At 51.5% G+C, this 27,900-nt stretch overlaps 8 protein-coding genes across 8 annotated transcripts; 2 read left to right on the forward strand and 6 right to left on the reverse strand.

Moving 5' to 3' along the window:
* Nucleotides 1-30: 30 nt before the first annotated feature.
* On the reverse strand, nucleotides 31-2,560 carry HD553DRAFT_272804 (putative anion transporter; the record flags this gene model as incomplete). The annotated part of the gene is made up of 12 exons (XM_046177783.1): nucleotides 31-173; nucleotides 248-517; nucleotides 580-864; nucleotides 933-1,053; nucleotides 1,113-1,125; nucleotides 1,190-1,501; nucleotides 1,563-1,630; nucleotides 1,692-1,768; nucleotides 1,840-2,047; nucleotides 2,127-2,207; nucleotides 2,282-2,299; nucleotides 2,360-2,560. The coding sequence occupies 12 exons, from the start codon at nucleotides 2,558-2,560 to the stop codon at nucleotides 31-33; spliced, it is 1,797 nt and encodes a 598-aa protein (XP_046036193.1).
* A 252-nt stretch (nucleotides 2,561-2,812) lies between these two features.
* Nucleotides 2,813-4,589, reverse strand: HD553DRAFT_38359 (mitochondrial genome maintenance protein). Its single transcript, XM_046184194.1, has 5 exons — nucleotides 3,728-4,589; nucleotides 3,510-3,657; nucleotides 3,305-3,433; nucleotides 3,157-3,234; nucleotides 2,813-3,088 (listed from the first exon to the last, which is right to left on the reverse strand). The coding sequence occupies exons 1-5, from the start codon at nucleotides 4,317-4,319 to the stop codon at nucleotides 3,031-3,033; spliced, it is 1,005 nt and encodes a 334-aa protein (XP_046036194.1). The 5' UTR covers nucleotides 4,320-4,589; the 3' UTR covers nucleotides 2,813-3,030.
* Nucleotides 4,590-4,857: 268 nt separating this feature from the next.
* Nucleotides 4,858-5,962, forward strand: HD553DRAFT_342439 (ADP-ribosylation factor family-domain-containing protein; the record flags this gene model as incomplete). The annotated part of the gene is made up of 9 exons (XM_046182751.1): nucleotides 4,858-4,864; nucleotides 4,927-5,009; nucleotides 5,085-5,138; nucleotides 5,203-5,220; nucleotides 5,308-5,348; nucleotides 5,418-5,556; nucleotides 5,629-5,737; nucleotides 5,803-5,858; nucleotides 5,930-5,962. 9 exons carry the CDS (start codon nucleotides 4,858-4,860, stop codon nucleotides 5,960-5,962), a joined length of 540 nt encoding a protein of 179 aa, XP_046036195.1.
* Nucleotides 5,963-9,770: 3,808 nt separating this feature from the next.
* On the reverse strand, nucleotides 9,771-13,577 carry HD553DRAFT_311995 (uncharacterized protein). Its single transcript, XM_046180039.1, has 9 exons — nucleotides 13,344-13,577; nucleotides 12,428-13,265; nucleotides 12,206-12,358; nucleotides 11,989-12,144; nucleotides 11,398-11,928; nucleotides 11,179-11,334; nucleotides 10,338-11,114; nucleotides 10,008-10,258; nucleotides 9,771-9,943 (listed from the first exon to the last, which is right to left on the reverse strand). Exons 1-9 carry the CDS (start codon nucleotides 13,377-13,379, stop codon nucleotides 9,911-9,913), a joined length of 2,931 nt encoding a protein of 976 aa, XP_046036196.1. The 5' UTR covers nucleotides 13,380-13,577; the 3' UTR covers nucleotides 9,771-9,910.
* A 231-nt stretch (nucleotides 13,578-13,808) lies between these two features.
* HD553DRAFT_311997 (Phosphomevalonate kinase) lies at nucleotides 13,809-16,024 on the forward strand. Its single transcript, XM_046180040.1, has 7 exons — nucleotides 13,809-13,945; nucleotides 14,007-14,562; nucleotides 14,621-15,019; nucleotides 15,090-15,252; nucleotides 15,320-15,513; nucleotides 15,572-15,698; nucleotides 15,760-16,024. The coding sequence occupies exons 2-7, from the start codon at nucleotides 14,140-14,142 to the stop codon at nucleotides 15,966-15,968; spliced, it is 1,515 nt and encodes a 504-aa protein (XP_046036197.1). The 5' UTR covers nucleotides 13,809-13,945; nucleotides 14,007-14,139; the 3' UTR covers nucleotides 15,969-16,024.
* Nucleotides 16,025-17,299, reverse strand: HD553DRAFT_312000 (synaptobrevin-domain-containing protein). The gene is made up of 6 exons (XM_046180041.1): nucleotides 16,932-17,299; nucleotides 16,817-16,860; nucleotides 16,670-16,747; nucleotides 16,455-16,612; nucleotides 16,201-16,387; nucleotides 16,025-16,137 (listed from the first exon to the last, which is right to left on the reverse strand). The coding sequence occupies exons 1-6, from the start codon at nucleotides 17,140-17,142 to the stop codon at nucleotides 16,078-16,080; spliced, it is 738 nt and encodes a 245-aa protein (XP_046036198.1). The 5' UTR covers nucleotides 17,143-17,299; the 3' UTR covers nucleotides 16,025-16,077.
* A 7,092-nt stretch (nucleotides 17,300-24,391) lies between these two features.
* On the reverse strand, nucleotides 24,392-27,058 carry HD553DRAFT_324205 (uncharacterized protein; the record flags this gene model as incomplete). The annotated part of the gene is made up of 10 exons (XM_046181464.1): nucleotides 24,392-24,551; nucleotides 24,649-24,672; nucleotides 24,718-24,841; nucleotides 25,172-25,205; nucleotides 25,330-25,440; nucleotides 25,500-25,589; nucleotides 25,731-26,165; nucleotides 26,198-26,234; nucleotides 26,916-26,927; nucleotides 26,982-27,058. 10 exons carry the CDS (start codon nucleotides 27,056-27,058, stop codon nucleotides 24,392-24,394), a joined length of 1,104 nt encoding a protein of 367 aa, XP_046036199.1.
* A 171-nt stretch (nucleotides 27,059-27,229) lies between these two features.
* HD553DRAFT_342446 (uncharacterized protein) lies at nucleotides 27,230-27,662 on the reverse strand (the record flags this gene model as incomplete). Its single annotated transcript, XM_046182752.1, has 3 exons — nucleotides 27,230-27,397; nucleotides 27,473-27,535; nucleotides 27,594-27,662. 3 exons carry the CDS (start codon nucleotides 27,660-27,662, stop codon nucleotides 27,230-27,232), a joined length of 300 nt encoding a protein of 99 aa, XP_046036200.1.
* Between the last annotated feature and the right edge of the window lie 238 nt (nucleotides 27,663-27,900).

A 27,900-nucleotide genomic window follows, 5' to 3' on the forward strand; every position in this document is an offset into this window, starting at 1 on the left:
AACTACAAAAGACCTATAGCGCCTCGATTCTTAGGCCACATTCACGCTCTGCATGGTGAACGGACTAGCAACCGGGCCATCGAGAATGTTCAACTCGTCCTCTGTGAACAAGTGCAGTCTGGGGATGACGAGGATCCTAAAGGGAATGAGCAATGCAATGACGATGGGAAAGCCTGAATCATGGCGAGAAGACGTGCGTGTCAGCGTCCAGCGGGTAACCAAGCTCGCCTCTTCGCCCGTATCTTACCGATTGCAGCGATCGTATTGGTGATCGCAAACGTAGCGGCGAACCCGAGCAGCTGGAACACTAGCCACATCATGATCCTCGATTTGCGGACCCGACGAAGAGGATCGGAAGGCGAGGTCAAGCGTCGGTCTTTTATCAGAAAGAGGAAGAGGGCGGTCACACCAGAGCCGAACAAGGCCGACGATCCCATGTACCAAAAGAGTCCGGCGAGAACGCCCTTCGGGATGAAGCCTAGCAGTTTCTCAAAGGGACCGGTCATCAAGACCAAACCTACAATCGCGATTCAGCGATCTGCAATCTTCGCCATCGGCCTGACTTCGATGATAACTCACAGAAGGCGCCCTGCACCAGATTCGAAACTCGCTGTTCCACTACGGCAACGGCGACTTCTTTCTCGTTGATCTGATTTTCCAGCTTTTCGATCTCCCTCTTCACTTCGGATACTCGACGTTTCAGCGGTCCGGATCCGTTCCTCTCTTGAGACGATGGGCTACCGCGCCTATTCCCGGCCTCGTGATCTTGCCTATCCGTCAACGTGCTCTCCTCGTCTTCGTGTTCGTGCTTGATCCCCATCACGACGAGAGAGGCAGTATGTAGTGGGGCTTGCGGGATCAATCCTGAGATGATGTCGGTGTGAATCAGCTCAGATGATCGACAAAGATCGAACTGCGTGTAGATCACCGACCGTTAGGGGCAGGAACGCCGAAAATTCCCGCAAGTAGGGTCGTAATGCCCAGTAGGAAAAAGTCCCAATGAAACCCTGCGGGCTTGCGCAAGGGGAATTCGGAACCTTGAGCGATGAGGGACTGTCACGACCAAGGGTTGTCAACAGAAATCTGGAAAGCGTTACAGCATCCCTGCTCACCGAAACATTCGCGCTGGAAAGAGAAGTGGTCAGCACAGAACGGGCGACTGATATCGCTTGGGAACGGAACCACATACTCGAAGATGAACAGGATCCACAATACCAAGCCAAAGGGAAACGCAATCCCGACGTATTTCCCTGGCAACTGCCAGAATTTGACGACCCAATCCCTTCCTCCGGCTGGAGTATAGGCACCGGTTGTCGGCAAGGTCATGCCTTCCTCGGTGACGTAACCGTGAAAGGTCCCCCAATATGCCAGACCCGAACAGGCAATGACCGTGATTGGCATGCCATAGTCGGCGCAAAACCGCCTCAATTGACGGTGGAGGAATGGGGAATGATAGACGAGGTCGAAAAGGTGGGGGATGACGAGCGTTAATATAGCCAAGCTGGGGATGGCACAAGTCAGCTTGGTCAATAATTTGTCATCTGGCTGGCAGAGATACTGACAGGATCCCAAGAAATGCAGATGCGTCATCTGTTTGTCCGAACTGTCTTGTAACGACTTGGATTCCGTACTATTCGGGTTTGGAATTAGAATCCTGTTTACACATGCGGTTGCGATGCCATTGAAATTACCTGGAGGTAGACCATTGCTACATAGAAGCCGAACGTATCGCACGGGAACCGTGTTACATACTTGAGCAAGCTCACAGCTGGTAGTGTGTCGGCGAAGAAACAAATTGAGCAAGCATGACAGCCTCCAACCAGATCCGTTGCCGCTTACCGTTGAACAACGCCGTCACCCAATGCAGTATTGCTCCCCACAGATAGACCCAACCAAGAAAGTGGAGGTAGTTAAAGTCAGGCCCGCCCGAGCCATTCTTGACAAATATCGTGTGGATGGTCTTGTTGAATACGGTGATCGGACCTGTCACTCCTGATATCAAGAGTGGTTGCGCACCCAAAAACGCTGCGGCTCCTGCAGCGATGAACTGTATTGCACAAGCATCCAAGAGCGCCTTATTGAGCACCCTTGGGACAAGGCAAACCCTGATCCGCTTTGAGACTCACAGTAGCTAACAAGACCTCTTGTACACCTGTCTGACCTGTGCTTTCGATGAGGTCTAGAGCGAAAGCGATGCCTGGTAATACCTTCACAGTCCAATCGTCATGTCATCAGTACGATCGATCGAGATAGGCTGTCTTAATGGGGTCTTGAGCCTCACATTGGCAAAGAAGATCATCTGGAAGCAACGAAATCAGAACGATAGGTGACGATATACGGAGAAAAACGAGGAGCTCACGAAAGTGGCTGGTACGACCCTGTAGTTCCATGCATCCGTCCAGTCGCTCCTATAGTATGGCAGTCTATTCCGCACGTCTCGATACATCCCTCGACCGATGAGGAGGTACCATTTGCGTGGAGTTCTTTCAGCTCCTTCCGTCTGGACGGACTGGACTCCCCGAGTATGCTGCACACTCGAACCGGTTCGCCGCCTCGTCATGGGGATGGCCTGATCTTGCTGACCCATGGTTGATTAATCCTGCAGATGTCCCGGTCGCCAATCCGTATATTATAGTGTAAGGTTTTGCTCAGGTATATTACAGATTGACGGGCTGACGATAGGTAGACGTATACCCAAGAGTCGCCACTTCAAAGGCCACCGCCAGGAGGCAGCAAGCTATTAGCCAGTAGTTTGGATCGCTGGTTCTGGCAATCGAGTCTTGAAAACAACGAGATGATCGAGATCGGAAATTTCCCGGAACCGCGGTGAATCTCGGTCCGAGGGTGACGAATCGAGAAAAGCACATAGACGCTATATCTGTTCGTCTGTACAGTTCGATCGTAAAATCGTAATACACAGGGCTATAGAAGCGAGAGGCGAACAGAGCAGGAGAAGCGGTTGCATGGCCTTGAGTCGTGGACCGGATCGAAGGTTCTCTATTATATGTGACGTAGATCGCGAAGGACCGGCTAACATTCCTTGTAAGGGTAATCAAACTTGGTATCGTTCTTCCTCCAGAGCTTGCGCCTAACGATAAGCAAAAGACAACGGATGAGCTCTTGGACACAATCAGCAGTATGACGAGGTAGGCCTACTTCTTCTTCTGGACGACGTGCTCTACGAACGCCTCGGTACAGTGTTTGTTCTTGAACTGCTTGATAAAGCTCGGATCCCTGGCGATGTGCGTAGCTCGGTAAGTGGGATGACCTTTACAAGTCAGGTACGTACACAGAGTCGACTCACCATAGTTCGCTTGCGATTCCAAGGTCCTTACAACACCTCATGAGGGCGTTGGATTTACAAGCCTCCGTGGCGGTGGGTACACCGGATGGATCAAAGTATTCCTGTTCACCTCTCGCGATCGCGACCAGTCTTTTCAGAAAATCGATTGTTGGTCGAGTCAGCCCCGCGAAAGCGTTCGCCTGTGTACACGGCAAATGCCGCTCACCTGCCAAGACAGACAAGACCCCATTCTCTGCTGACGATCCTCGGGCCGACGGTGGTTTCGCCACGAGGGGCCATCCCCCAACCTCCCGGTCCAAACGCTTCATTCAGAGTTCGCCTGTACTTGATCTCGGGCAAGTAGATGAGTCCGTCTGCAATAAGACAAGCACGAGGTATTAAGCGTGGTGGACCAGACCCCAGTAAAGATATGTCACGACTCACCTGGCTTGATCTCGATATCGGTCGGGGCCAAAGGTCGCAAGAGGACGTTGGCGACATCTTTGGGGAATGGCTTGGCGCTCAGACCGTAGAAACTCGTCGTCCAGTCCTCTCCAACTTCGATGTTTCGACCGGCATGGACTGGATGCTCGGACAAGGCAGGACTAGGAAGGGCTGGTTCGGTCCTTCGGGCGGGGGCTCCGGAATGATCGATGGGCGGCGCCAAACGGACATAGTCCGGCAGTTCCGCCACCGGCTGGGGATCAGGGAAAGAGGCTTCCTCCGCATCTAATGCATCCAGATCAGGCATCGATGGTTCTGACGACTCGACGGCATTCCTTGGAGTAGGGGCGGCAGCGGCAGCCGGCTTGACAGGGGTCCTGCGATAAGTCGAAGTCGTTCCAGCTGGCTTGGCTACTCGAGCGTATACGGTACGTCTCTGGGGCGTCTTTGCCACGTCCGAGGCAGGCCGCGATGGTACGGTGGAAGTCGATGTGGCTGCAGCCGCTCGCGGAAGGTTTTGTGACAATCGAGATGCAGGCGATGTGGAGAATGTCCGAGCGAATCGGGTAGCGGTGGCGAAGTGTTTGCTCATGGTCGAAATTTGGTGCGATGTTCAGGACAACCGATCGAGGCGAGATGTAGCCGTGTATGAGAAGATTTGATGACGATAATTACTTGTCCAACGTCCAAACGAGTGACTGCCGGTCGTTTGTCCTTGTATATATATACTCTTTGTTTGCTGCTTATAGGAGTGGCCGAATGATATCTCGATCCGAGTGATCGATGAGAAGCTGAGAAGAGAGAGAGAGAGGAGAAGATGCGGGATCGAGGAGGAGAGGAGGAGAATTTGAATGTGGTGATGATCGAAACGACATGATGCGTGATGATGGGATCATATCGTTTCGCCCCTCAAAGCATGGAAAGTGACGTCTTTGGGCCGAGGGCGACGCGCATCGGATACGAGCGACCGACCCCCCTAGCCTCGGTCAACGGCGATGCAGCGGTTTAGCGAGGGAATGATGGATCGTCCTCCTCGGTAGTTGGTAGTATCCATCATCGTAACCTCTTCTCACCTTCACCCGAGACGACAGCATCTGAACTCGAGCCTACATTCACTCGGAGACACTATCATGGGAGGTGAGTCGAATCTTCAACACGTTCTAGCGGGACCGAGATTGACACCGAAGCTGTGCTTCCAGTCACCTTTTCGCAAGTCTGGGCTCGACTGTTCAGCTCCAAGGAAGTCAAACTGCTTATACTAGGTCTGGATGCCGCGGGGAAGGTTCGTAAAGCATATTAAGTAAAGAGAGCACAATAGAATGGATCAACCGATCCTGACCCCGTGGACACGCGATAGACTACGATACTGTACAAGATCACGACTGGGGAGGTGGTTGCTGCTGCCGCAACCGTAAGAGGTCTTTCGAGGATAGTCTGTGAGACACAAACTGATTACCTGCTTGGATCTATCGTAGGTGGGGAGTAACCATGAGGTATATTGCAGTGCAGCTTACGGCAACAGCATACTTGGCATTTAATTACTCACCCGACGCCATGATGCTGGTTCAACCGAAGGGCAGGTCTATACCTATAAGAACATGAAATTAGGTCTGATCGATATGTGGGTAGCCGTTGAGGGACTGAATAGTTCGACACACCACATCCTGACATGCTTCCCGCCCGATGCCAGTGCCGGTCAATCGAGCCATCGTCAATCGTGGTCGCAATACTTTCAAGCAACCTCGGGTGTCATCTTGGTCATCGACTCGACAGACAGGGCCAGGATGGATCTGGTGCGGCAAGAACTACTCAAGATGATGAGTGACGAGGTGAGCCGTCTCGAACAAGGCGTCATGTTGTGATTCTTGCGAACGCTGAATCCGGTCACCGCGTGCCTATAGAACCTCAAGGATGCATTACTCTTGGTTTACGCCAATAAACAGGACCTGCCAAACGCAATGTCACCGTCGGAAGTCTCCACAGGCTTGAATCTCACCAGCCTCAAAGACCGTGAGTTGGTCCTCATTGAAGCACATCAAACGCCAGTCTTCCAACGTCAATTCTGTCGTTCTCAGGGGACTGGCAGATCTTCGGAGCTTCGGCGTTAAAAGGTGCCGGTCTCTTCGAAGGCGTAAGTTCATTGTTCCCTAACTTGCTATATCATATGGAGCCTCGTGCTGAGTTCTGTATAATTTTGCAAAGTTGGATTGGCTTGTGGGCAAATTAGCCGAATGAATTTTGCGGTAGTACAAGAGCATTATCGACGAGGCGAGTCATGATCAGGTTTTCAGATTGTATATAGTGATCATGAGCGGCCTGCGCCCATACTAGCGACCGAGCGAATGTAAATTATGGAGGGGGTATGTTACAAATTCAAGCGTGTGACCGTTCTTTCATACAGGTTCGGCGCGTCCAAGACAAGGTGTCTTTCATTCTAGGACCTCCCAGTCGGGTTGGACGTCGTCCTCGTCTACCCAGACCTCTTCCCATTCTTCGCCATCCTCTTCGCACCAAGGGACATCGGTATTCGTGGGGATTGCGGTAGTCGCCGACTCAGTACCGGAGGGTACCGCTCCCGTCGACATGCTCGAGGTAGGCAAGACGGTTGATTCCCAAGCCGAGACGGTGCTCGACTGAGTCTCGCTGGACGAGGAGCCGCTTTGCGTACTTGCGGATGATATCTCGGTGGCGCTACCTGAAGCAGTGATCGTTGCCGATGCGATTTCGCTAGCGACCGACTCTGCCATGGTGGACGTTGCCGAGGTCGAGGTTCCGACACTCTCGAGCTGGGATCGCGTCGAGCTGATGGGAATGCTCGTGGCAGCGGACGATCCCGTGGATACAGTCGTAGCGGAGGCGGTCAGCGAATCCGTGGGGGTGACGAATGATGCGGTACTGATCGCCGTAACGTCCTGGGTAGTCCAGACCGTCAAAACTTCGGTGGCGATGCCATTGCCCTCTTCTGAAGCACTAGCGGTTGCGGTGACACTGTCGCTAGTCGTTTCAGTGACCGTAGTAGCGTCAGCCAAAGAGCTGCTAGGCGAGCTCGAAGAGGCCTCGCTAGTGGCAGTGGCTTGAGGCTCCGATGTTGTCACAGGAATGATAACGATCGAGGAGCGCGAAGACGTCTCAGCAGAGGTGCTGACTGTCTCGGTTTTCGAGGGTTCTGACGACTGGACTTCACTGGTCGCGGTAGCCTGTGAGTCAGAGTTGACCGCCGTTGCAGTTGCTGCAGAAGTCGTGATCGATCCAGTCGAAGAGACGCTAGCTTCGGTCCAGGTTTGCGTGACCGATGGGTAAGCGGAGCTTCCAGCGGCGCTGCTTTCCAACGAGGAGCTGGCAGTCGATGAGATAGCTGGACTCGACGAGGCAGCCGACGAAGCCCCCACGCTTTCGGTGGCTGAAACGTCAGCGGTAGCGTCGGTCCCGGACTGAATCGTTGTTGGCACAGGTTGTTCTACTGACACGCCAGTGATGGAGAATGTCGCACTGGTTTCGCTGGAGCTTTGAGTCAAAGTTTCGATGGGGGAAGAGGAGAGTGACTGCGTTGTCGAAAGCGTCACTGATGGGTCCGCTGCATCAGTTCCGATGAAACTGATGCCATTTCCCCCCTGCGACGGTGTTAGAGAAACCGATGGGGCCGATGTAGCTTGCGCGGATTCGACAGCGGTAGGGACAAGGGTCTCAATGGCCGTAATGGACGGTTCGGCGATAGATCCTTGCTCGCTTTGAGTGAAAGTCGCGGAAGGTGCAACTTCCGTGAGACTGCCGGCACTCCCTTCAGGCAGCGAGGCGCTGGTTGCAACAGGCGCGTCCACCGCTGACCACGTAGAAGACGCTGGCTCGCTGACTGACCATGTAGAAGACGCTTGCTCAACGGCCGACCCTGTAGAGGATGCTTGCGCTGTTTGAGTGGCGGGTACTAGCCAAGGATTCTCAAGCGTTCCATCGATGGAAGATGAAGAACCTTCCGAAATTGAAGAGGAAGGCATGGGAATCAAAGTCGCAACGATAACACCGTTCGCATCGGTTGTAGCGGAAGACTCCTGCTCAATCGGGGCAGTCGGACTAGGTTCGGAAACCTGAGTCGTCCAAGGATACGCATGTTGTTGGCCGTGACCGGAAACCCAAGCGGTTGTGGCGGGAGAATCGGTCTGTTGCACCTCGCTTGCGGTCATCCACGGGTATGCGTGCTGCTGTCCTTTGCCAGAAGTCCAAGCGCTCGGTTCCACAGCGCCCGTGGGAGAAGCCTGCGCCTCTTGACTTGATGTCATCCAGGGGTAAGCGTGTTGCTGACCCTTTCCTGACGTCCAAGCGGTCGGTTCGGCAGGCGTGGGGACCGGCTCTGCTGCCGTGGTTGAGTATGCAAAAGTGACTGCGCCGCGACCTGTCGACGAAATAGCTGAAACGTATCCTTGACCAACATAATATGAAGTGGGAGTCGGTTGGGGGTTCCAGGGCGTGGGATCGCCTGCGACACCAGTCGCCCCTGAATCTCCACCGGACCAATCGACGGGCTCACCGGCACCCGCACTGCTTGACGATCCTCCGGCGACAGACGGAGCTGGTCCTGCTGGAGGGGTATGAATGTAGGGAGACAGCGGAGTCGGCTGTGCTGCCGGTGCCTGCAATTCAGTCGTCTGGACTGGCGAGCCAGTCGCGTAAACAGTGCTTGTGCTGAATGTAGGTACCGCTGTGGCCGTACCATCACTACCGATATGCACGACGTAGTCCCAGGTGCCATCCGGCTCCTGTGTCGGGCGCAAGACGAGTTCCAGCGTGATAGTGGGCATGTTGCTACCAATAGCTTGCTGCATAGCGTAACTCTGTGCAGCGTGTAGAGCCTGATCAACAGGGTCTACCGATTGCTCCGATGCAGGCTGCGCGACACCGGTTACCACGCCGGCGGAAGTGCTAGCCGTCGCGGTAGGTACGTATGTCGAGTAAGAAAAGGAAGCGTACGCAGTGCTGGAAGCGGCCAACGAGGAGATGAGATCGGATACTACAGGATCGGTCTCGTTCAACTGCGGAGGAACCGTGTTGTAGCCGGTTCCGTTGGTGATTGGGGACGTCCCATTCGTTCCGGTAAGGGGGAGAAGATCCGCTTCCCCGTCCGATCCCTCGGGAAGGGTAGAATTGACCACCGTCGAGTTTAGTAGCGTTATCGGGTCCAGTATTGTCGAGTTAACCACCGGCACATCCACCATTGTCGAGTTTATCGACGTCGAGTTGGAAGTCAAGTCGGCGACGGTCGTCATGACAGAGTCTTGCTCGCTCGCTGCCGGAGTTTGCGGGGCACGGACCAAGACGAACTTGTTGTGCGCTGCAGACCTTCGCCCGCGAGGGAGAGCTGCACCCTGGACCGGTAAGGAGAGGGCCAAGCCCATGGTGGAAAGGATGGAAGCAAGATGCATATCGAAGACGACTCGAATTCAAGGTGGTGGGGGAATAGAGGACGGAGGAAAGAACGTGTAGGCTCCAGGCCTGTATTTTTCGACGCAGCAAACGGCAATGATCAGCATGGTTTACTCGTTAAGAATAGATGCGGTCAGGCTTACCGATAGTAGTGCAGGTTGTAGATCGACCGAGGCGACTTGCAGGTAATCGAAAGCGAAAGAGGTGTCTCTTGTCCGTGTCCGAGCGCAGCTCCAGACTTGGATGATAGGTAACGAGACTGTGGTGATGAGGTGAGCCGGTCACGAACGAGACGAGAGAGAAGGATGTCAGAACGAATGGATAGGTGGATGACAAGACGTGTGTATGTTTCAAGCAAGTTAAAGTCGATCCTAGGAATATCAAGGATAGGGGGAGGTCGAGAGACGATGCTCGTCAGAGACCAAAACGGAGAAGAGTAGAGAGAGATGGCGGGTTGGTTCATTCAACATCTACTCCTGCGCGCACCCGCATCGTATTTGCTCCCGTTCCTGGCGCGGCGATCATTTCTCGAGATCGGCACGCAGCAGGCAAGCCATCCCGGGACTTTCGATTCCACGCCCCCGATCAATAATGTCTCGTCAGCGGCTTCGAGCTCTTATTAGTATCCGGTGATCGGAATGAATTTCCTAGGATATCATGTATCAAGTGCAATTACATACAAAGTTCACGTTTCACACGTCAGATCTTTACCGGCTTGCGCAACTCGCAACTCGCGACCTATGGGCCCCAGTCCTGACTGACCGCTTCTCACTTGTCATCGTGGTGCAACTTGTCCTTCAACTGTTTCGTATTTTACGCATCATGAGCAACGCGGGGTGAATCATATACACGAGCCTGGACTGACCTTGGAAAAGAATCCCTTCTTCTTGCTCGAGGAAGAAACCGCACTATCAGTCCTCTGGTGTTGGCTGGCGCTAGTATTGACAGGACTGCTCGAGTTGGACCCGACCTGGACGGGCTTATGAACGTTCGAGGGGGTGGAAGGCGTCGGGGTCACAGCGGGGCTCGTTCGGGAAGCGCCAATGGACGTGCTCTCAACGTTGTCTGCATCTCGGACGACCCTCTTGTCGTCTTGCAAAGGTGTCGCAGGCAAGGCTTTTTGATTGACAAGGTCGGATCATTGTCAGCTTCCTGTTCACAACTAAGCATCCAGACAGATCGACAGCCAACGAACCCTTTTCAGACACGGTATCCAGAGCGGTACGAGGGGTCTCGACATCCCTGTGATGGTGGTCGCCAAGATGACCGTGCTTCACGGCCGTCACCGATGCGCTGGAATCCATCCGGGCAGCACTCGGTTGGTCCAGTTTGCCCGAGGGGATAGACTCGTGCGTGCTCGTGGCCCGCGAGGATAGGTACGAGGGAACATCACGTTCCTTCTCTTGAGATTCTTGAGCCGCAGCGCTCGAGCCGAACGCAGAGTCGCCTAGAACGGCTTCAGGTGCGTCCACCCTCTGCTCTCGAGTGACAATAGCAGGAGTGGCTTCCAAGGTCTCGTTGTGCAGTCCGAGATTTCCCCTCGGAGTGACATCCTCGAAAGCGATGGAGGGATCGGCAGCGGGACGTCCCAACATAGGCTCCGGGATGCGAGTCTCCTGGACGGGCAGGATCTCGACGGGAGGTTCCCGCTTCGCAGGGGGCAAGACGGTTCCGGGCAAGATGACACTGGCCCCGCTCGCCACAGGTGTGGTCTCGGTGAAGACCCCCAAGGGAGGCGCCAACGCGAACCCACCGGAAGGTGCAGAGGCAGCTGAAGACGGGGCCGAAGCGCCGGTTGTAATGTTCGATCCACTAAACGAAGACCCGACAGGGTCTCGCTTGTCTTCCCGAACAGTCTTCTTTTCGTAAGACTCGATGGGTTCGCGCTGACCTTCCTGCGCTGCCTCCTGACCGAAAGCCCCGATAGGGCCTTGCTTGGCTTGATACGTCTCCTTCTCGACTGCCATGTCGTCTACCGTAGCTGAAGCGGTGTCAGTATTGTTCGCTGTTTTTGACGATCCCAGGCATCAGCTCACTCTTCAGAGGGCCAGTCTCAACTTGGCGCTGATTAATCGGACCCTGGTCGGACTCGCGCTGGATGGTCGAGAGTCTCTCGTTCTGGCCGAGATTCTGGCCAAGGTCGACCGAATCTTTGCGGACTTCTCTGTCCGAAACGATTGTATCGAGTTGAGCTGTTCATCGTATGCGGTTCATTAGTAATCCGGATCTGGATCAAGATGCCGCAATCTGCATACCGTTCGGCTGGCTACCGTATGTCGTACCAGAGCCATCGTCGAGGCGACCAGCTTTAGCTGCACTGATAGATTGGCCCCCGCCCGAAACGTCCAAGACACCGTCAGTCGCCGATTGTTCGGGCCCAGGTTCTTTGGCGGCGACAGCCTTGTCAGTCGAACCTTGACCAAGGTTCATCTCGAGAGGCAAGACAGCCACGCCCGCCTCATCGATGGTGCCGGGAAGGGCACCGACTCCGGCTGTGTGATCGCCTGGCCTTTGACCCTCCTTTTCTTCCAAGGGAAGGGTTGTGGACGGGGTCGCACGCGGGGCAGTCCCACTGGTCTCGTCTCTCTGTTGGATAGATCCGATTGCCTTGTCTACATACGTTTGAGCTGCATGGTAGGCGTCTTCAGCACGGGATCGGGTTCCGGACAATAGGTCAGATGCCATGTTCCTAGCTTGATCGACCAGATCAGCGGAGTCGGGCTGTGCGACGGGGGTCGAGCGGGTGGCATCCGGCTTCGACGAGTTAGGAAGATCCCCAGCGACGGCTGCGTCGATATGCGAATCAGTAAAGGAATCCTAGACGCAAGAGGTCGGTGACATCTCACCTCTGCTGCGGTTGTCTGCACTAGAGAGCCCCTTCGAATCTGGCATTTGGGGAAGGTGGACATTCGGGAGCTGAGGGAGATGCACGTTGGGCAATTCGGGCAAATGAACTTGTTCAAGTGCAGATCTAGCCTGGTCCAGGATGCTTGGCCCGGGATCTACGTTATGCAAGGTCAGTCCTATGCGTCTTGCACGAGCAGGATTGTCAGCGCGACTCACGAGGACGATTCGGGTTGATCGAGTCCTTGAGGCTCTGGGGAATAGCATTGAAAGCGGTCTGACCGACCGCATCTAGACCAGTCACCATATCCTGATACACTGTGGTCTCAGGATGATCGCGGTCCGCTCCGGGTACAGATGTCTTCAAGGATCCTGCAATATCAGGTACAGAAGTTTAGCAAGGCCCATGCATCTGCCAAATGGATTCGGCATAATACTGACCGATCCAGCCTCCAGGGATTCCCTCCACCATCGGTGTGTCAACCGGAATGTTTCGCGAAGGCATCAAATCGGGCAACTTGGGTTGCAAAGGTTCTTGCTTCTGGACCGAGAAAGACGATTGGGCCTGAGATGGCACAGCTTGTTGGTTGGGAATATTCTGCGACCCGGTGGCCAAAGAGTTGGAAGTCGCAGAAGGAACCACGTCTCGAGGTACCGGCTCCTGGGGCTGCATGACGAGGGGAACGTCTTTCCCCTGCAACGGTTGCGATGCCGCTAGACGCTGATCCACCGTCTGAGCGGTGGACGATGGGGCAGGGTTTTCTTGTTGATGCTGGACGCTGTCACGAATCTGACCTGCACTGGTGGGCACGAAAGAAGACTGAACACTGTCGTCGTTGGGAATCTGCCTAGTAGCGCCGACGGGAGATGGCTGAATGGCATCATTGCCGGGAATTTGCCTTGTGGCATCAACAGGACCAGAGGATGTCTTGGCTGTAGGCATTTCGTGAGACAACTGAGCAGAGTTGGCGATAGCTAGCTGAGCTGCCGCCAGTTGTGCAGCAGCCTGTTCCCTTCCCGACAATCCTTTGAGGAGTTCTTCCTTGGTCAAGCCTTCGCTGTGCTTGGCGAGCTTTGCCTCGTTGGCGATAGACTGGACATTGGCACTCGAAGCGAGACCGCCTGTGAGTCTGGGCAGATTATCCTGTTGAACGTCGTGCGAGGTGGTGTCTTGGTCTCTGGGAGCGGCATCCACGAACCCGCCGGTCGAAGCGGTTGCACCCGCTTGATCGAGAGCCCCATCCACGGCCTGAAGTAGCTTATTGCCCCATTCTTCGGCCTGCGGTCGAGAATTATCAACTCAGTAACATTACGATCATCAAGGGTGTATATCGTTCAGAGAGTACAAGTTACTTACCGGGGTCGAGCCGGCAGGAGGGAGACCGAAACTCATATTCGGGGTGCGTGATGGTGTTGAACGGATTGGAAGGGAGAACCGGTTGTACTCGATGGGTTCAATTCTGCGTCACTCGTCGATGGAATCTGAGAGAGATGGGGCGTGGAGAGGGTGTCGTTCAAGATCAAGGATCGAGGAAAGTAGTTGGATGCATGGATGAGTGGTTGTGGGGGTTGATGAAGAGGGAAGGAGGAGGGAAAGGGGGGTGCTTGCATGATCGATGAGGGTCGCCCGTATCATGGCAGATCCGGGTGACGTCACAGATTCATTCCGGGTCAGCAGAGAACTAGCGCGCGTGGCCCCGGTGAGTGGGTGTCAGCTGCGAAGTCATCGGTTTCATGGTCCCAAGCTGGTCGCCCTTTCAGCGGTCGAGTTGACGGTTTGGCAACTCCCTTTCCCTGGCTCTATGTACATTGTCTGCTATCTGAGCTTGATAACTGACGTCCACCGCATTATCGGGCGTTATTTGCCAGGTTGTCACCTGTCGTTAGGGCGCCGGGGGACATCGGATCCGACGGCTATGATAGGTTGGGGTGAGACTCTTCGCCCATCCCAAGAAATCGGTGAGTTGTGTTGTCTTTGTGGTCCCAGCAATGAAATGATCGAAATGAGCAGCTACGCTAGCATGAGTAGCCAACAGCAGCGATCAGCTGTACGTGGCTACCTCCTCGTTCTCAAGCCCTCGTGAACCTCGCCATATCGACACAGACTCGACTGCACTACACGCGCTACACGTCGAGGCAGCTACACAACCACCATGGTCGGTTCTACGATAGTCTCGGCTCCAGGCAAGGTCCTGATCACAGGCGGATATCTGGTACTGGACCCTGCATACGAAGGCACGGTTATCGCGACATCGTCTCGTTTCTTCACCGTCATCACGCCATCCTCCTCGGTTCCAAGAGATACGATACGTGTTCGGTCTTCCCAATTTCTGGAAGCCGAGTGGAATTATAACCTCGACAGCGGAAGCGATGGTCTCCTCGGGGTGACGCCATCACCTGCGAACAGGACCAACAACAAGTTTGTCGAGATTGCCCTTCGAGAAACTCTCAAGGTGATCCAAGCGATCATCTCTGTGGACGCTCTGACTGCCACCTTGAAAGACGAGCGCAGCGAAAGATGCGGCCTGAAAGTTGAAATAGTCGGGGACAACGATTTCTACTCTCAGCGTCGGGTGGTGAGTTTTGACCGTCACCCGTTTTGAGACTTCGGTGGCTCAAGAGGAATCTATCCAGCTCGATTCTCTTTCTCTACCACCGAACAAAGAATCTCTGGACAGGCTTCCTCGCTTCAACCACCTGAATACTCCGATCGGAGACGTTCACAAGACCGGATTAGGTTCTTCAGCTGCGTTGATCACGTCTCTGGTCGCCGCCCTTCTACTACATTTCTCTGTTATCCCCGCGTCATCACTTGGGGGAAACCGGTCACATGACACAGCGGTGGACAATTCCCGGCAGGACCTCGACTTTATCCACAACACTTCACAGTACATACACTGTCTCGCTCAGGGCAAAGTCGGCTCCGGCTTTGACATTTCATCGGCTGTTTACGGATCCCAGGTGTACAAGCGGTTCGACGAGTCCGTCCTCCGGTCGTTGATGGATGACTCCGCCCGTCCTGTACCGAGCGAGGTATGGGTTTCCTTGAGAGATCCTGCTCTGCGTCAGCCGCTTGCGAACGCTAAATCCCCGCGCCGCACAGCTACTGGCAACCTTGCGCCCGAACGCGGCTTGGACATGTCAGACCACGCCAATCGTTTTGCCCCCGAGGATACAGCTGCTTCTCGCTGATGTTGACGCCGGTAGCGACACTCCAAGCCTCGTCGGCAAGGTGCTGAAATGGCGGACCTCGAGCCCAGATCAAGGTGGGTTCTCCCAGGCCCCCTTGTTTTCGCGTTTTCGTACGACTGATCGAGATTGACTCCGCTACAGCACGAGAGATTTGGACACGACTGCACGACGATAATCGCCGAGTAGCTTCGTTGCTTGGCCGACTGGGAGACTTGGCAAGGGATGATCCTGATGGTTATTCTGCCAGTCTCGAAGGTTTCGCCACAGCCCAGTCGAACACGCCAGGGGAAACCCAATGCTCTCAAGTATTGCAAGATTTAAAGGCGGCGATGACGGTCAGTTCATACTCGGACGTAACACGATTCGAGTTGCAGATTGACGTGTGACCCTCAGGCTGTTCGACGAGGTATGAAGACTATGGGGGAATCCGCAAGCGTACCTATAGAGCCCGACGAGCAGACCGAGCTTCTGGACGCCTGCTGCGCGATCCCTGGAGTCATCGGAGGCGGAGTTCCGGGAGGTAAGCGGTGGTGTGTCGCCAGCGACCCACAAGAGGCTGATCGAGGTTTCCTCTGTGTTAGCCGGCGGATATGATGCGATCTATGTCTTGGTCGTGGATACGCCGGTTGGTATCCCGGCGGACGGCCCCTCCACCGCAGAACAGGTTCGCTTGCTGTGGTCGAATTGGAAATCCCTCTCCGTCTCACCTCTCCAGAGCAGAGCCGAAGGAGGAGGACTCCGTTACTATGACAGCGTCGCGCAAGTTCGGGGCCTAGAACGTAGCCTGTAGACGGTATGGCATGCTTCACGTCAATTATAATTCTTAAGTACAAACATGGATACATAGATCTTTCCAAAGCTCGGACAGCTGCTACAACCGATGCAGTTGTGTATGCGAATCACCTGCATGACCCAAGGGCTAATCCGCAAAACTGAGCTAACAACAAGTACAGGAGTAGCTTTGCACACCGAAACAGCGAGTGTCAGACCACAGGCGGGTAGACACGATTCGCGTCACTTACCACGCAGACAACCACAGACAAAGCCATGATCCTTGTGTTCTTCCACCACATCTGCCGCCTTACCCCACGAGCACCCCTCCTGAAGGCATGAGCCTGATGCGCCATGGAGTCTGTCTTGTCGACAAGCACTTCTATTCTCTCTCCGCGAGCTAGAATGCTATCGATGTTCTGCACCATGATGTCTTTGCTAGATCCGCAAGGCGTGTTTCGCTAGTTTAGCTAAAGAAAGGCGGATGCTTGATCTTGGCTCTTACACGTTGTTCATGTCCGTCTTGGCCTGCTTGAGTGGGTCTTTAACGGCATCAGAAGAGTACTTTTGCATCAGACTCTGCAACTCCGGTTCCAGCTCCGACTGAAGACCATGTTGATGGGGATGATCGAGGATATCCACGAAGGAAGGGTTGCTCCGAACCTGGAATGATCTAAGGTGAGTCGTTGCATACGATGCGACGGTCGCCCTCTCACGCACTTTCTCCTCCAACGCTTGTAAGAAAGCGAAAGGGGTCCGCCTCCCTACCGTATCGTCTGCGACCACTAGATATACCACCTAAGAGAATAGAAGAGCCGTTGAGGCAGTCTATAACGGTACTATTAATCTCTGTTGGCTTTGACGGACCTTGTCAGAGGAGACATAGTGAATCAGCTTGTCCTGCCATACATCTGAGGGAAGCATTCGCAAGGGGTCAGCCATGGCCTGTGGTTCAGTCCTCGAAACGGTATCTAGATCTCACAGGTGAGGCGAGAGTCATTGGGTGGGATTTTGCTGAGTATGGTAATCTGGGCCGAACTCCGGAACGTCTCCGAGGTGATGCTGTGCTCGCAGATCACGGTCGTGCCAACGGCAACCAGAGCGGATATGAGACTCATGGCGTCGGTATGGTGTATGTAACAGGAAAGAGCTGCGGCGCTGCTGGACGAAAACAAAAGTCTAGGTTGCGACATACAAACGAAGTAGGCGGTCGGTTGAGTGATCTAGCTTCTAGCGTGATGACGTTTGGAAGTGGAGACGCGGCGATGCCCGATGTCCATAAATTCCTCTTGTTCTGTAAAAAGATGTCCTTTAATTTTAGTGCTTTGAGGTCCTGTTGAGCACTATTCTTTCTCGCGTTCCCACTGATCTGCTGGCGGGTTAAGCTTGAAGGATATTGTGTCAACCAATTGTATCTGCGCAACATACTATCGATATCAGGAACATCTTATTTCCATGCGTTACACGGCCGCAGTTTCAGACCTAACATGCAGCGAAACACACTTGCTACATTCGCAAGAGAAATACTTGATACTTTGATTAAGAAGAATCAAAGCTTGTCTGCAGATGATCAGTGATCAGCTCATCTTCTTCAGTAAGCGACTTATATGTCAGGACATGTTTATTGAAGTATGTTGTGTGCGGGAATAGAGAATACCAAATCAATAGCTGTTATGATCCCACTTGGAAGTGGCAACTTCTATAACAATGGATAGTTGTAATTGGCAGATTGTGAACAGGTCACACAAGTCTTCTTAGCATTTCCAGGGGGTCCTTGATATACATGTCATGATGGAGGTTGCTAAGGGCAGCCTTCAGTTGTAGGGTGTGAGGATCTGGGTCAAATTGCAGATGTTGAGATGAGGGAGTAGGTCTGTTATAGCTGTCACGTGACGCGTCGCTACTCCCGCAAGAGACCCCCTTGGAGGTCCCTTTGGAGACACCTCTCGACATCCCCACAGGGGTCTACTTTTACATGTCTTGTAGGTGCTTATTAGAATAGGCTCATTGTATATATATACTTTATCCGTTATTACACCATTACCCTTAGACCTAGCCCGGCGTAGACTGTTAGTCCTCCTCCCTAATAAGGTCCATTTTGGTGAGACAAACTTGGTATGGGATACAGAAGATAGGGAAGTGGGCTTGTTGCACTGACAGAATGGTCACAGTGCTAGCCGCATGATACAAATCATTCAGCAGGTCAGCAACGGTGTATGTCGGAGCCTCTCCACAATAGGTTTTAAATGTTGTGCAGTGATGAGGAGATCTGCCAAGGTTTGTCAATGATGTATCTAGGCAATAGTAATGGTGTGCCACTTATGCTGATCTTGTTTTGTTGTGCAATCCATGTTGCTTGCATAGAAGTAAAGTCGTACATACATAAGAGGGGAAAGGGGAATGAGACCAAACTGTACCACTATTTCGGCAGTAGCATTGTAGACTACCCAACCACTGGAACCTGTACATCCCCAAATATATCCTGCAGGTTATACAGAGTGTATTGTATGTTGTACATTCTACCAAATGAAGCTTTGTGGTTGAGAGGGTTCCACCTGTCATATTGTCATTGGATGTAAGATTATACCATGTCAATCTTGAACACTGCAGAGATAATCTGGAAGCAAATCACTGTGGTTTGCTGATTTGATGTTTGTAGATAAAGATCACATCTGCTAAGTAACAAACATTCTCTCAAGCTGGTTTGATTGCTGACAATAGTGTACTGATACATGGGATATCCATTTCATGCATAAGTCTTCCTACACAGACATTAAAACTTGCCTAAATCTGGAAAGCATGGTTGGAAAAGACAGAATTCCCTCGTTATCATGTTCTTGGACGATAAACTCACCATGCACATGTCACAAACCAAATCTCAAGATTAAAATATTACAGTCAAGCTTTTTACCGCGACCAGGACTTTCACACCACCAGGCTTTCTGATAATTCTATTGCTATGTGACTATACCAGAGTAATACATGTATGCTTTTGGCAGAATGTCGAAACCGCTAAGCTCCATTTCGGTTTCTATTATAGCCCGGAGACGCCACTTTGTGCCGTTTCTGTTTCACCCGTCTCCATGTACAGGTACCAGATTGCGGCCAATGCTGCTGAGTTTGACCCCTGTTGCCAGGGCTTTGAGTCTCCAATAGGTTAACTCGCACTTCATTGTGTCACACCGGCAGGGCAACAATATTTTGGCCCAATAGTGTAGGATCCACCAAGCAAGGGTGTGACTAGGTGGATGTTTTGTGGCCTCTGCCAGCTTGGGGTATGACCAATTGATGTCGGGTATCATGTTGTCCTTTGGGACAAAGGCGCGTGCGTAAACCTCCGCGGCTAGGTCCGGCTGATAAACGATAGGGACAGTCAGGGGTATCACTATCAGTTGGTAGAGGTGAATTTCTTAAATTTACAGAAGACTAACCTGCAGTGATATCCTCATATGCTGCATGCTGTCCTTCTGCTTCCAATCCAACTCGTATCTCTGATCCTTCCACATTCCATTGACTGAGTTCTGCATATGAAGTTCTCGGTTTCCAAGGGGGGCATCATGTTGCAAAGCGAACCAGGCGGCGTTTTGTGCAAGGGTCGCACGGCGTGTTGATGAAAAAAGCAAGAAAAAAGACACAATAAACATTTCAAGAAGGTGCGCATTTGTGGGGTAAACAGCATATAAAATTTCATGTGAGTGTATCCATGAACTTGCCTGATATGGTTGCAGGTGCTTTTGGACGTGAGGGGGCTTGGCCTGCACCATCTCTGGCAAGCAGTGAAGCAGGAGAGCCTTGTTTTGGACCTATTTCTAAACCGGTCGTTCAGAGCCATTATGTCAACATGCTAATGTCATATGTCAGCAAATCCCAGCCATAAAGGATTGTACTAATTGCTCTCCTTTGACTGTTTGCCATACCGCTTGGTCAGTATCCAGCAAGATTGAGGTGCCATGATACGGGTGTTTTCCTTCATACTAAAGGGTGATCCGATACTGGTTGCTGCTGGGCGTCAAGGTCATCTGTGGGCAGTAGAAATGGTCGAATTCGATCAAGGCATTGTTGTGATATCAGCCTAAGCTGATGGTGTAGCTGTTCCTCTGACGGTATTGACTGATGCTATCTCTTGCGTAAGTGACTATGTATCTGGTTGCTTGCATAACAGATAAATAAGTCCATGAGAGGGGAGAAAGAGATCAGACCCAAATGGCCTGCTATATATATACTTTTCTAGGAAGGGGCAAATGGTGGCAAAGTCAAATAATATTGGTATTTGGTGGTCAGACAGGTTCGGTGATCTATTTCAAATCCAATCCTTCTAGCACTTGCTAGAATGTCCAGTGCCTTTTGCTTTCTTTTTGCTGCCTGCTTTGTGGTTGAGATTGCTTCCACATGTTGATGACTAATCATCACATGCTGATTTGCAACAGGCATCAGCAAGTGGCAAGTTGTAGCTGTTGTAACGGGTGAAATACAAAAGAAACGGCAAAGTTACCTTCCGGTCCCTCTTGGTGCAAGACGGAAGTTTGTATGTGGTAGCTTTTGTCCTTGAAGGTACATTGGCCAATCTGCAACATCGCCCAAGTCTGACCCAGCTTGATTCACCTTGCCTTTTCTTTGCGACAGTCTCTGACACAATGTGCCCTGATGCATACGTGCTTAATCAAAAGAGTGTTGACGGTGTGTTGGTGCATAAAATTGAGCTCATAGCCGCTATCATAAATCTGGAGGAGTGTTTGAAGGAATGAGACTAGATCTATACTCCTCCGGGGCAACAAAGTAGGAGCCTGAATGGTAAATCACTAATGATTAGTATGCTACGACATCATAGGTGATGTTCAAGGTGCAATCTCAAGCACAAATGGTCAACATGTGACTGGGATCCCCTTTGTGCGACTGGAGTAGCAAAATGTTGATGACATTGGTGATTGAAGGCACAAACACATACTGGGGTCATGATTGTGCATCTAAGGATTTGCAATTCCACTAAGGAAACATGCCAATGAGAATAGCATATACAGCAAACCATTTGAGTTTGGCCTCTCTTTCCCCTCTCATATACTACTTTACTTTTATGTAAGCAATCACACACAGAGTTATTCACACAAAAGATAGCATTTATCAACACCATCAATGGACCAGCTACACCATCCATCAACTTAGGCTGTTATCACAACAGCTGTGACCGCTTTAATTGCCAGCTGGTTGAATCCAAAGTACCTGTCTACCGTTTGAACCCATCCCGCTTGGTCCTCATCTCAACTTTGTATTGGAGAAGTTCAACTTACAAGGGTAGACCATTCATCCCGGTTCCCGCCATCTCCAGACAATTGTATCCTTGCTCCCTGTCTTTGAGGTTCTGGAGCAGTACCTTCACACCAATTTTGATAGGAATGGAGGTACAGCGTCATTGCTGGACTTTGGAATGATTGATCAGAGTAACCTTTACAAAGTCCAGAGTTCCTGACTCACCTTGTACCTCAAACTTCTTGCCTTTCTTCTTATCCTCAGCCATCAAAAACTTCCCCAATACGTCCTTCAATTTGTGTTGCTCTTGCAGTTTGGCCAGAGACGACATCAAAGCCCACAGCTTGTGAAGCCAAGTCATGTTGTTGTCCAACTCGTGAATCTTGACGTTGCGCGCGCGAGCGCGAGACCTACATCAGCATACAGTTCTCCCCACCTCCTCACACTTGTACATAGTTAGCATGCATCATCATCTCTCTCCCCCCTGACTGCCTCTTTGACGTTGGGGTTTGATGGGTAGCCAAGATATGCTGACAGGCATGCATGCAATGTGTCTGGCGGGAACATCCCTATCTCCCAAAGCAAGGTCCAAGTCTGAACCCTTGCCAATGCCGCCTGAGGATGGGGGTTCCCAATGCGTGAGATCTTGGAAGAAGCAGAAGGTGTATTGTGGCTGCTTTTTGGGTTAGGGGTTAGCTTTTGACTTTTGACGACAGCCGTCACATAGGGCATAAAGGACAATTTTCTGTCTTTTTGTGGGATTTTTCATTGCATGAGGATTTGGCAGCCGTGTTTTGAACAGACGGCTTCCTTTTGCGGTGGTCAAGTCGAAGGCTGTTGAGTCAAAGACAATGGTTCTGACATTTGGGCGAGGTGATGTTATAATGTCAAGGTTGGGATGAGTGAGGTGGTTGTCGATATTTGTTGTTGATGATGTGTTTGTTGATAGAGGCGGCAGCGATCACCATCTCAATGACGGGGTCTTTAAAGGGATTACAGTGAGGATGAGGATTAGGATGATGTGGTCACTGCGTCGATCTTGTCTTCTGCGATCTGCGGGAGTTTAATGTCATTCCAGATGTAAAGGTTCGCTGACCACAGCTGGTCTGTACATATTCAAACGTCAATTAGTCAATCAACAACTGTCTATCATCAAAGCATTGCAATCAAGTTTTGCCACTCCATTAGTGTCTTGAGGGATACTTTCTGATCATGCTCCTGCCTCCCGAGTTTTCCCTTTTGGCTCTCACAAAGCCCAGCGCCTTCATGGACAAAGTCCGCCATTAAAAAGGACACTCCCGCTCATTCATGCTGGAAAAATTCCTGCACCTTTTCAAATGCCAGCAAAGGGCGGAGCCAAGCGGCTCAAAATGGTGTTGAATGTCTTCATGCTCCTGTCTGTTGTCAAAATTTGGTCAGACGCTCAGCTCGCTTCGGCAAATGCTGCATCAATGTCGGTCTAGTTCAATCCCCTAAAGTATGGTTGCAAGGGATGTTTGGTTAGACGCTCTGTGTGTACATGAGACTTAACCACGGCGCGGTGAGAGACTTGTTATTGCTCTGCTTGTGTTTTCGCAGTCAAACGCTAATTGACATGATGTGTCAGGGTGTTGTTAACCGGATGCCATTTGTGCTATAACTTGGTACCATGCCACCTGAATCCCTTGGTCTTTGACTTGGAGCCTGATAACCACAATGATTGCATTGCCTTTGGACGCCAGTAAGACATGGAAGTCCAGCCCGACCAGTGGGTTCTCGTACTATTCTACTTAGGATGATGTCATGAGAATCATGACGGGAAGCAAACAAGCATTGGTGCTGCACTATGCCAACCTCGTCAATTGCAGCAACACCCTTAGATGGGTCGAGCATCTGATGAGTTTGCTGAGGCTCAAGTAGGCGGGAGGAGAGGGATAATAATCCCGCTACATGACTACCTTGAGCTTGCAAATCGTAAGTTTCCCTTCGACGCCAACTTGATTGAGACATTCCCTCATTGACTTCAGGATGAAATGGGTCAAGCAGGATCCTGGATCCACACAGTTGCCGCAGGCTGCCAGAGGATCGCACAGCGCAAGGCCAAGGTCAGCTGCAGGTGGACTCCCAGAGGCGGTCCAATTGGAACGCCAATAAGATCGCTGCTAGAGCGACTTCTGCAGAGGGCAAGATAAATGATCACGACAAAGTGACAATGACTTTATAACAGTCTCTGCATCCAATCACAACATGCAGTGCAAGCGTCCGGCATGACACTGCCCTGATCTAGTGGCAGTCAGTGCACGCAAAAGGCTGCCAAATTGTCTGTTTCGCAACACTGCGGTCTCACCTTTAGGCGCAGGCGCGTCCGCCCAAGCTATTGACGTCCAAAACCTGTATCTCCTCACTGTAGATCGCTCTAACCGGGCCAGGACTCCCTACAAGGATTGTGGAAACCCCAATTTGGATGAGGTACGAGTTGCTGAGCGGCCTCAGCCTAGGCCTCTGGCTCCAAATATGTCTCCTGCTGCACTCATTGATGCAGAGAGTCATGTGATCCAGAGGCTGAACAGAGCGGCTGTTGATTATCTTGAATTTGGGACTTCATCATCTGGCCGAGCTTGTCATCGAGGAATTTCTGGATTGGGCCTTAATCAAGCTCGCCAATATTCTGGCCAACCATGTTGGCCGTTGTCTTGAGTTTGAGGATGGGGCCCATGAATGTTTGACAAGGACACTTGAATGGATCTGACAAGAATAATATCATCTACTTGCTGTACATTTTTATCATGCTAGATCACGGATTCCCTGATTGATAAAAACTGGAAGGACAGCTGACATTCTCACTTTGGCATGAAAGGTCGTACATATGTTTTCAACAAGGTCCATGCGGTGTAACAGATTGCGCAGGTGAGAGATTCGACTCCTCCAAATCAGTTTGTTCTTCTCATGCTAATCTTGATGACTCGAAAGCTTTATCAGGGTCTGGAACAGGCAAAAAACATTGTGCTCCCTTGTACAGCCGCAAGATACGGGAAAAGAGTACCTAAAAAAAGACAGCGAGACGTGATGCCAACCAGGCCAACCACAATAGCCGACTTCAAGGCGGCATATGAGAGAGCTATCAAAGCTGCCTGGGACGCAGAGGCAATATGACTTGCAAACGCAACGCTCACAAAGGTTCACAGAGATCGCTAGGCGACAGCACCTGGGATTGAGACGTCAAGAAGGGAAGTGCACTTGCGCAACATCTGATCCGTAGAAAAAGGTTGGGGACCACAAGAGGGACTCCCATGGACTGATTTTCTTGGCTTGTGCCACATTGCAAAGCTGGGGGTAGAAACAGTGCAAAAACTTTGACCGGCTAACTCTATGATAGGCCCTATATCCGTAAACTGAATCATTAGTGATGCATAAGCGATGGATCATACCGCATGCCAGGCATCTGCTTTTCGGTGTCCAAGCTTAGAGTTACTTACATCCGGTCGTCCAATAGAATCCTCCTAGATTACAATCTCAACTTTATCAAGTTGTTTGTTAACCCGTACCCGTCTCCCAGGAATCCTTCATCACTGTACTCCTTGTCCTCGCTGTCATCCCAGTCCTGACTCTCCTCCTCGTGCTTGCTGTCCTCCTGGTACTGCCTGTTAGGCCTCGCTTGTAGGTTCTGGGCTGCTGGAGAGTCCAAGTCAACCTTGGCCAGGTCGAGTTTGGTGGAGGCAGGTCAACATGTTCAGGCGTAGGCGTGCCACAAGCTCTTGTGGGCCAGTTCGTAGGTGTACCATGAGCTCTGGTAGGCTGGTTCTTGTTTGCATCATGAGTGGCAGCTGCTCTCTTGGCCTGGGCACTGGCCTTCCACTTTGGATCATTTCAAGGGTCTGCCAGTTGTGCATCCAGAAAACACAGCTGATACGGTTCCCTTTCGCTCAAGGAATAACATAGTGCTCCAAGATGGACGTCCGCATCATCATGAAGTCCCCAAATACCTGGACAAAAACTCACCCATCTTTGCGAACCGTAACGTCACGGTGCGAATCTGCAGCAAGGTTGGTGATGAGGACAAGTGAGCTCCAGACCAACTTCTTTGTATAGACGTTACTAAGGCCGGGGATGGTGCCCACAATTCTCTTGTATCAGTCGGTGTACTCCTTGTAGACTACCGGGTCAATGGCTTCGAAGATGGCAGCAGCGCATTGGAAGTTGACCTCCCTTTTGATGAAGAACCTGGCGACCTTGAAAGCACTGTAGAAAGCGATTGGGAGGGTATCCACCTGAAGCCATAATGATCAGCGGGATTGACATTACCAAACGAGCTGAGAGGAGCACATACCTTGGGGCTGATCGGCTTTCCAGTCTTTGTTCTCTTGGTATTCCTTGCAGTGGGTTTTCTGGTCTTGGTTTGAGCGGTGTTGGTAACAGCCTGTAGCAGACCGAGTGCAATTGAGTGTCATCAAAACAAGCGTGGTCCCGGTTGAGGTCCAAAACTCATCATCTTCTTCCCTGCCCCCAAAATGACACTGCTAGCGCATATCCTGTTGTCATGTCCTTGCTCCTGTTGTACAATAAGGTACGCACATCCATACTTGCCGGGAGGGAACTCGGCTGCGTGTTCTGCATGTTTGCAATGACGGCAATGAGAATTGGGTGGGATGGTGGGGATCAAAGCGTGGGCTGTAGGATGATCGCTGCCGCTGTAAAGGCTGTTGTACAAACTTTCAAGAACTCCCATAGGCATATTGTGCTTGCTCTCGCTGCAGCAGAGCGCGATTGCATCATGTTTGAGGGATAACAGCATAGGCACTGGGACCCGGTCGCTCAACATGACTGTGGCCGACTTGTTGATGACTTTGTATCCCTTCTCCCCCTCTTGTAATTCGTCTTGATCCCTGGAGGTGACCTGTTTTGAGAGTAAAGTCAAGCCAGATCGGCGTTGCTGTTGACCGCCTCTTGAAGACCTAGTTAACAGGTTGCCCAGACCAACAAGCATTGGAGATGCCTGCTCGAGTGTCAAACGCAACTAGAGCTCACCGGGGTCTTGGATAGAACTTCCTTCTCATGCTCAAAGCTAAAATCTGCTGTGGTTACCTTCTGTTACGCGATGTGATTGATGAACCTCTCTCTTGCTACAACGGATCGGCGATCTCTCGGTGGTACTGGCTGTTATAGTATCTGCAGTACATGTACCAAACGGCTGTGTAGGCAGTTGTGCAGGGACCTCTGATGCCAATCTCTGTACAGAGTATATCTAGAACATCCCTTATGTGTTCACTGTGATTTAGTACTCTTATACTACATCCTTTATTACGTTCATTACCTTGCCCTTGCCTCTCAGCCCCTGTGCTACTGTTCCAGGCTTACTGGCAAGCCTAATACTGGCCAGGAACGTATAGGGCTTACCCGCAAGCCTGAGTAGCACCACACGGGACTAGAGGGTACGGGTAGGGTAATGACTGTAATAATGTATGTCTAACTACCACAGGGTACTAGTTAGACATCTCCAAACATATCTTCAAACAGGCCTCAAAGAGGGTCATTGAACAGACCTCCATACAAGGTGAAAACCTACATTGTGTGTGTATATGACATGTGTACCGCGGATGCCTACAATAGAACGTCAATCATTGGCTTGACCTCAAAGAGGCTGTATAAAATTGGCTAATTAGGACGGTAAGCAGGCGGATGGGATCTCAGCAAGACCATACCAGCTTGTGAAGACACAGGTTATGTGTACAAAAGCTAATCTTACCGACCTACAACCCTACAAGCAGGGAGCCGGTCAAGCTTTAGGTGATATGTCAGTTGTGCAATGTACTTGGTAAAGGTCGATGGGATGTCTAGCAGAAAGATCACGATGATAGATTCATGTGCAGACAGATGCATGACGGCCATGTTGACTGGCTACCGGTCCCTGTTCCAATGACATCCTGTTTGCGGCAAACGCGTCTCTGCATTTGATAGGCGAAGTACAAACACTGAATCGGCTCAAACCAACTATGACCTGGGTTGCTCCTGTGTTCCATCTCCCTCCTGGTCTTTGTAATCCTCAAGCTTCCTTATGATCTATCCTTGCTCTTCCTTCAGACGCTCGTGTCGATCCATGAGTTTGTTGTAGGCCGCGGTCTTGGCCTTGAGAGATTTGTTGGCAATGAAATTGTTGGCCTGGAGGACAGCGTGCTTGTGCTTGAGCTTACAAGCGTCCTCGAGAAGTTTCTTCACGTTCTGACTCTGCTGGTCAGCATATCTGTGATACAGAGCAGGGGTCAGCTCCTAACAAAATTGGGTCTTGATGGTCACTGAACCTACTTGTTGTAGCTGTGGAAACCTTGTTAGCAGGTGCTCGCCTTTTGCCATAGATGTTGGGCGGTCCTGTAGCAATGCAGGTGAGCTGCCTGTCATCGCCTCAAGTTCAACATGCGGGCCCAACTTGCGCCTTCAGCGTGAAAATCTGTTCGCACAGGGGTTTGTTCTCCTCCATAACCTGTTGCTTGCTCATGTATATTGCATTCTCATCGTGGATGAGGGTTTCAGTTCAGTAGTTCTGCTCAAAAGGAATCTCAATGTGAGTGAGCGTGCTTCACCCGGCAGGAATACAATACAAGTACACCCAGTGAACTTGCCCTTTGGTCGAGGTTGTCATGACGAGATTGACTTGGTAACTGCTATGGGGTGCTTCTGTCCGTATCCTGTCGGTCAATGATAGTTGATCAGAAGGAATGTACGATATATGATAT

The sequence above is a fragment of the Filobasidium floriforme genome (genome assembly GCF_021052385.1).
Source record: "Filobasidium floriforme strain CBS 6241 chromosome Unknown HD553scaffold_12, whole genome shotgun sequence".
NCBI classification, from domain to species: domain Eukaryota; kingdom Fungi; phylum Basidiomycota; class Tremellomycetes; order Filobasidiales; family Filobasidiaceae; genus Filobasidium; species Filobasidium floriforme.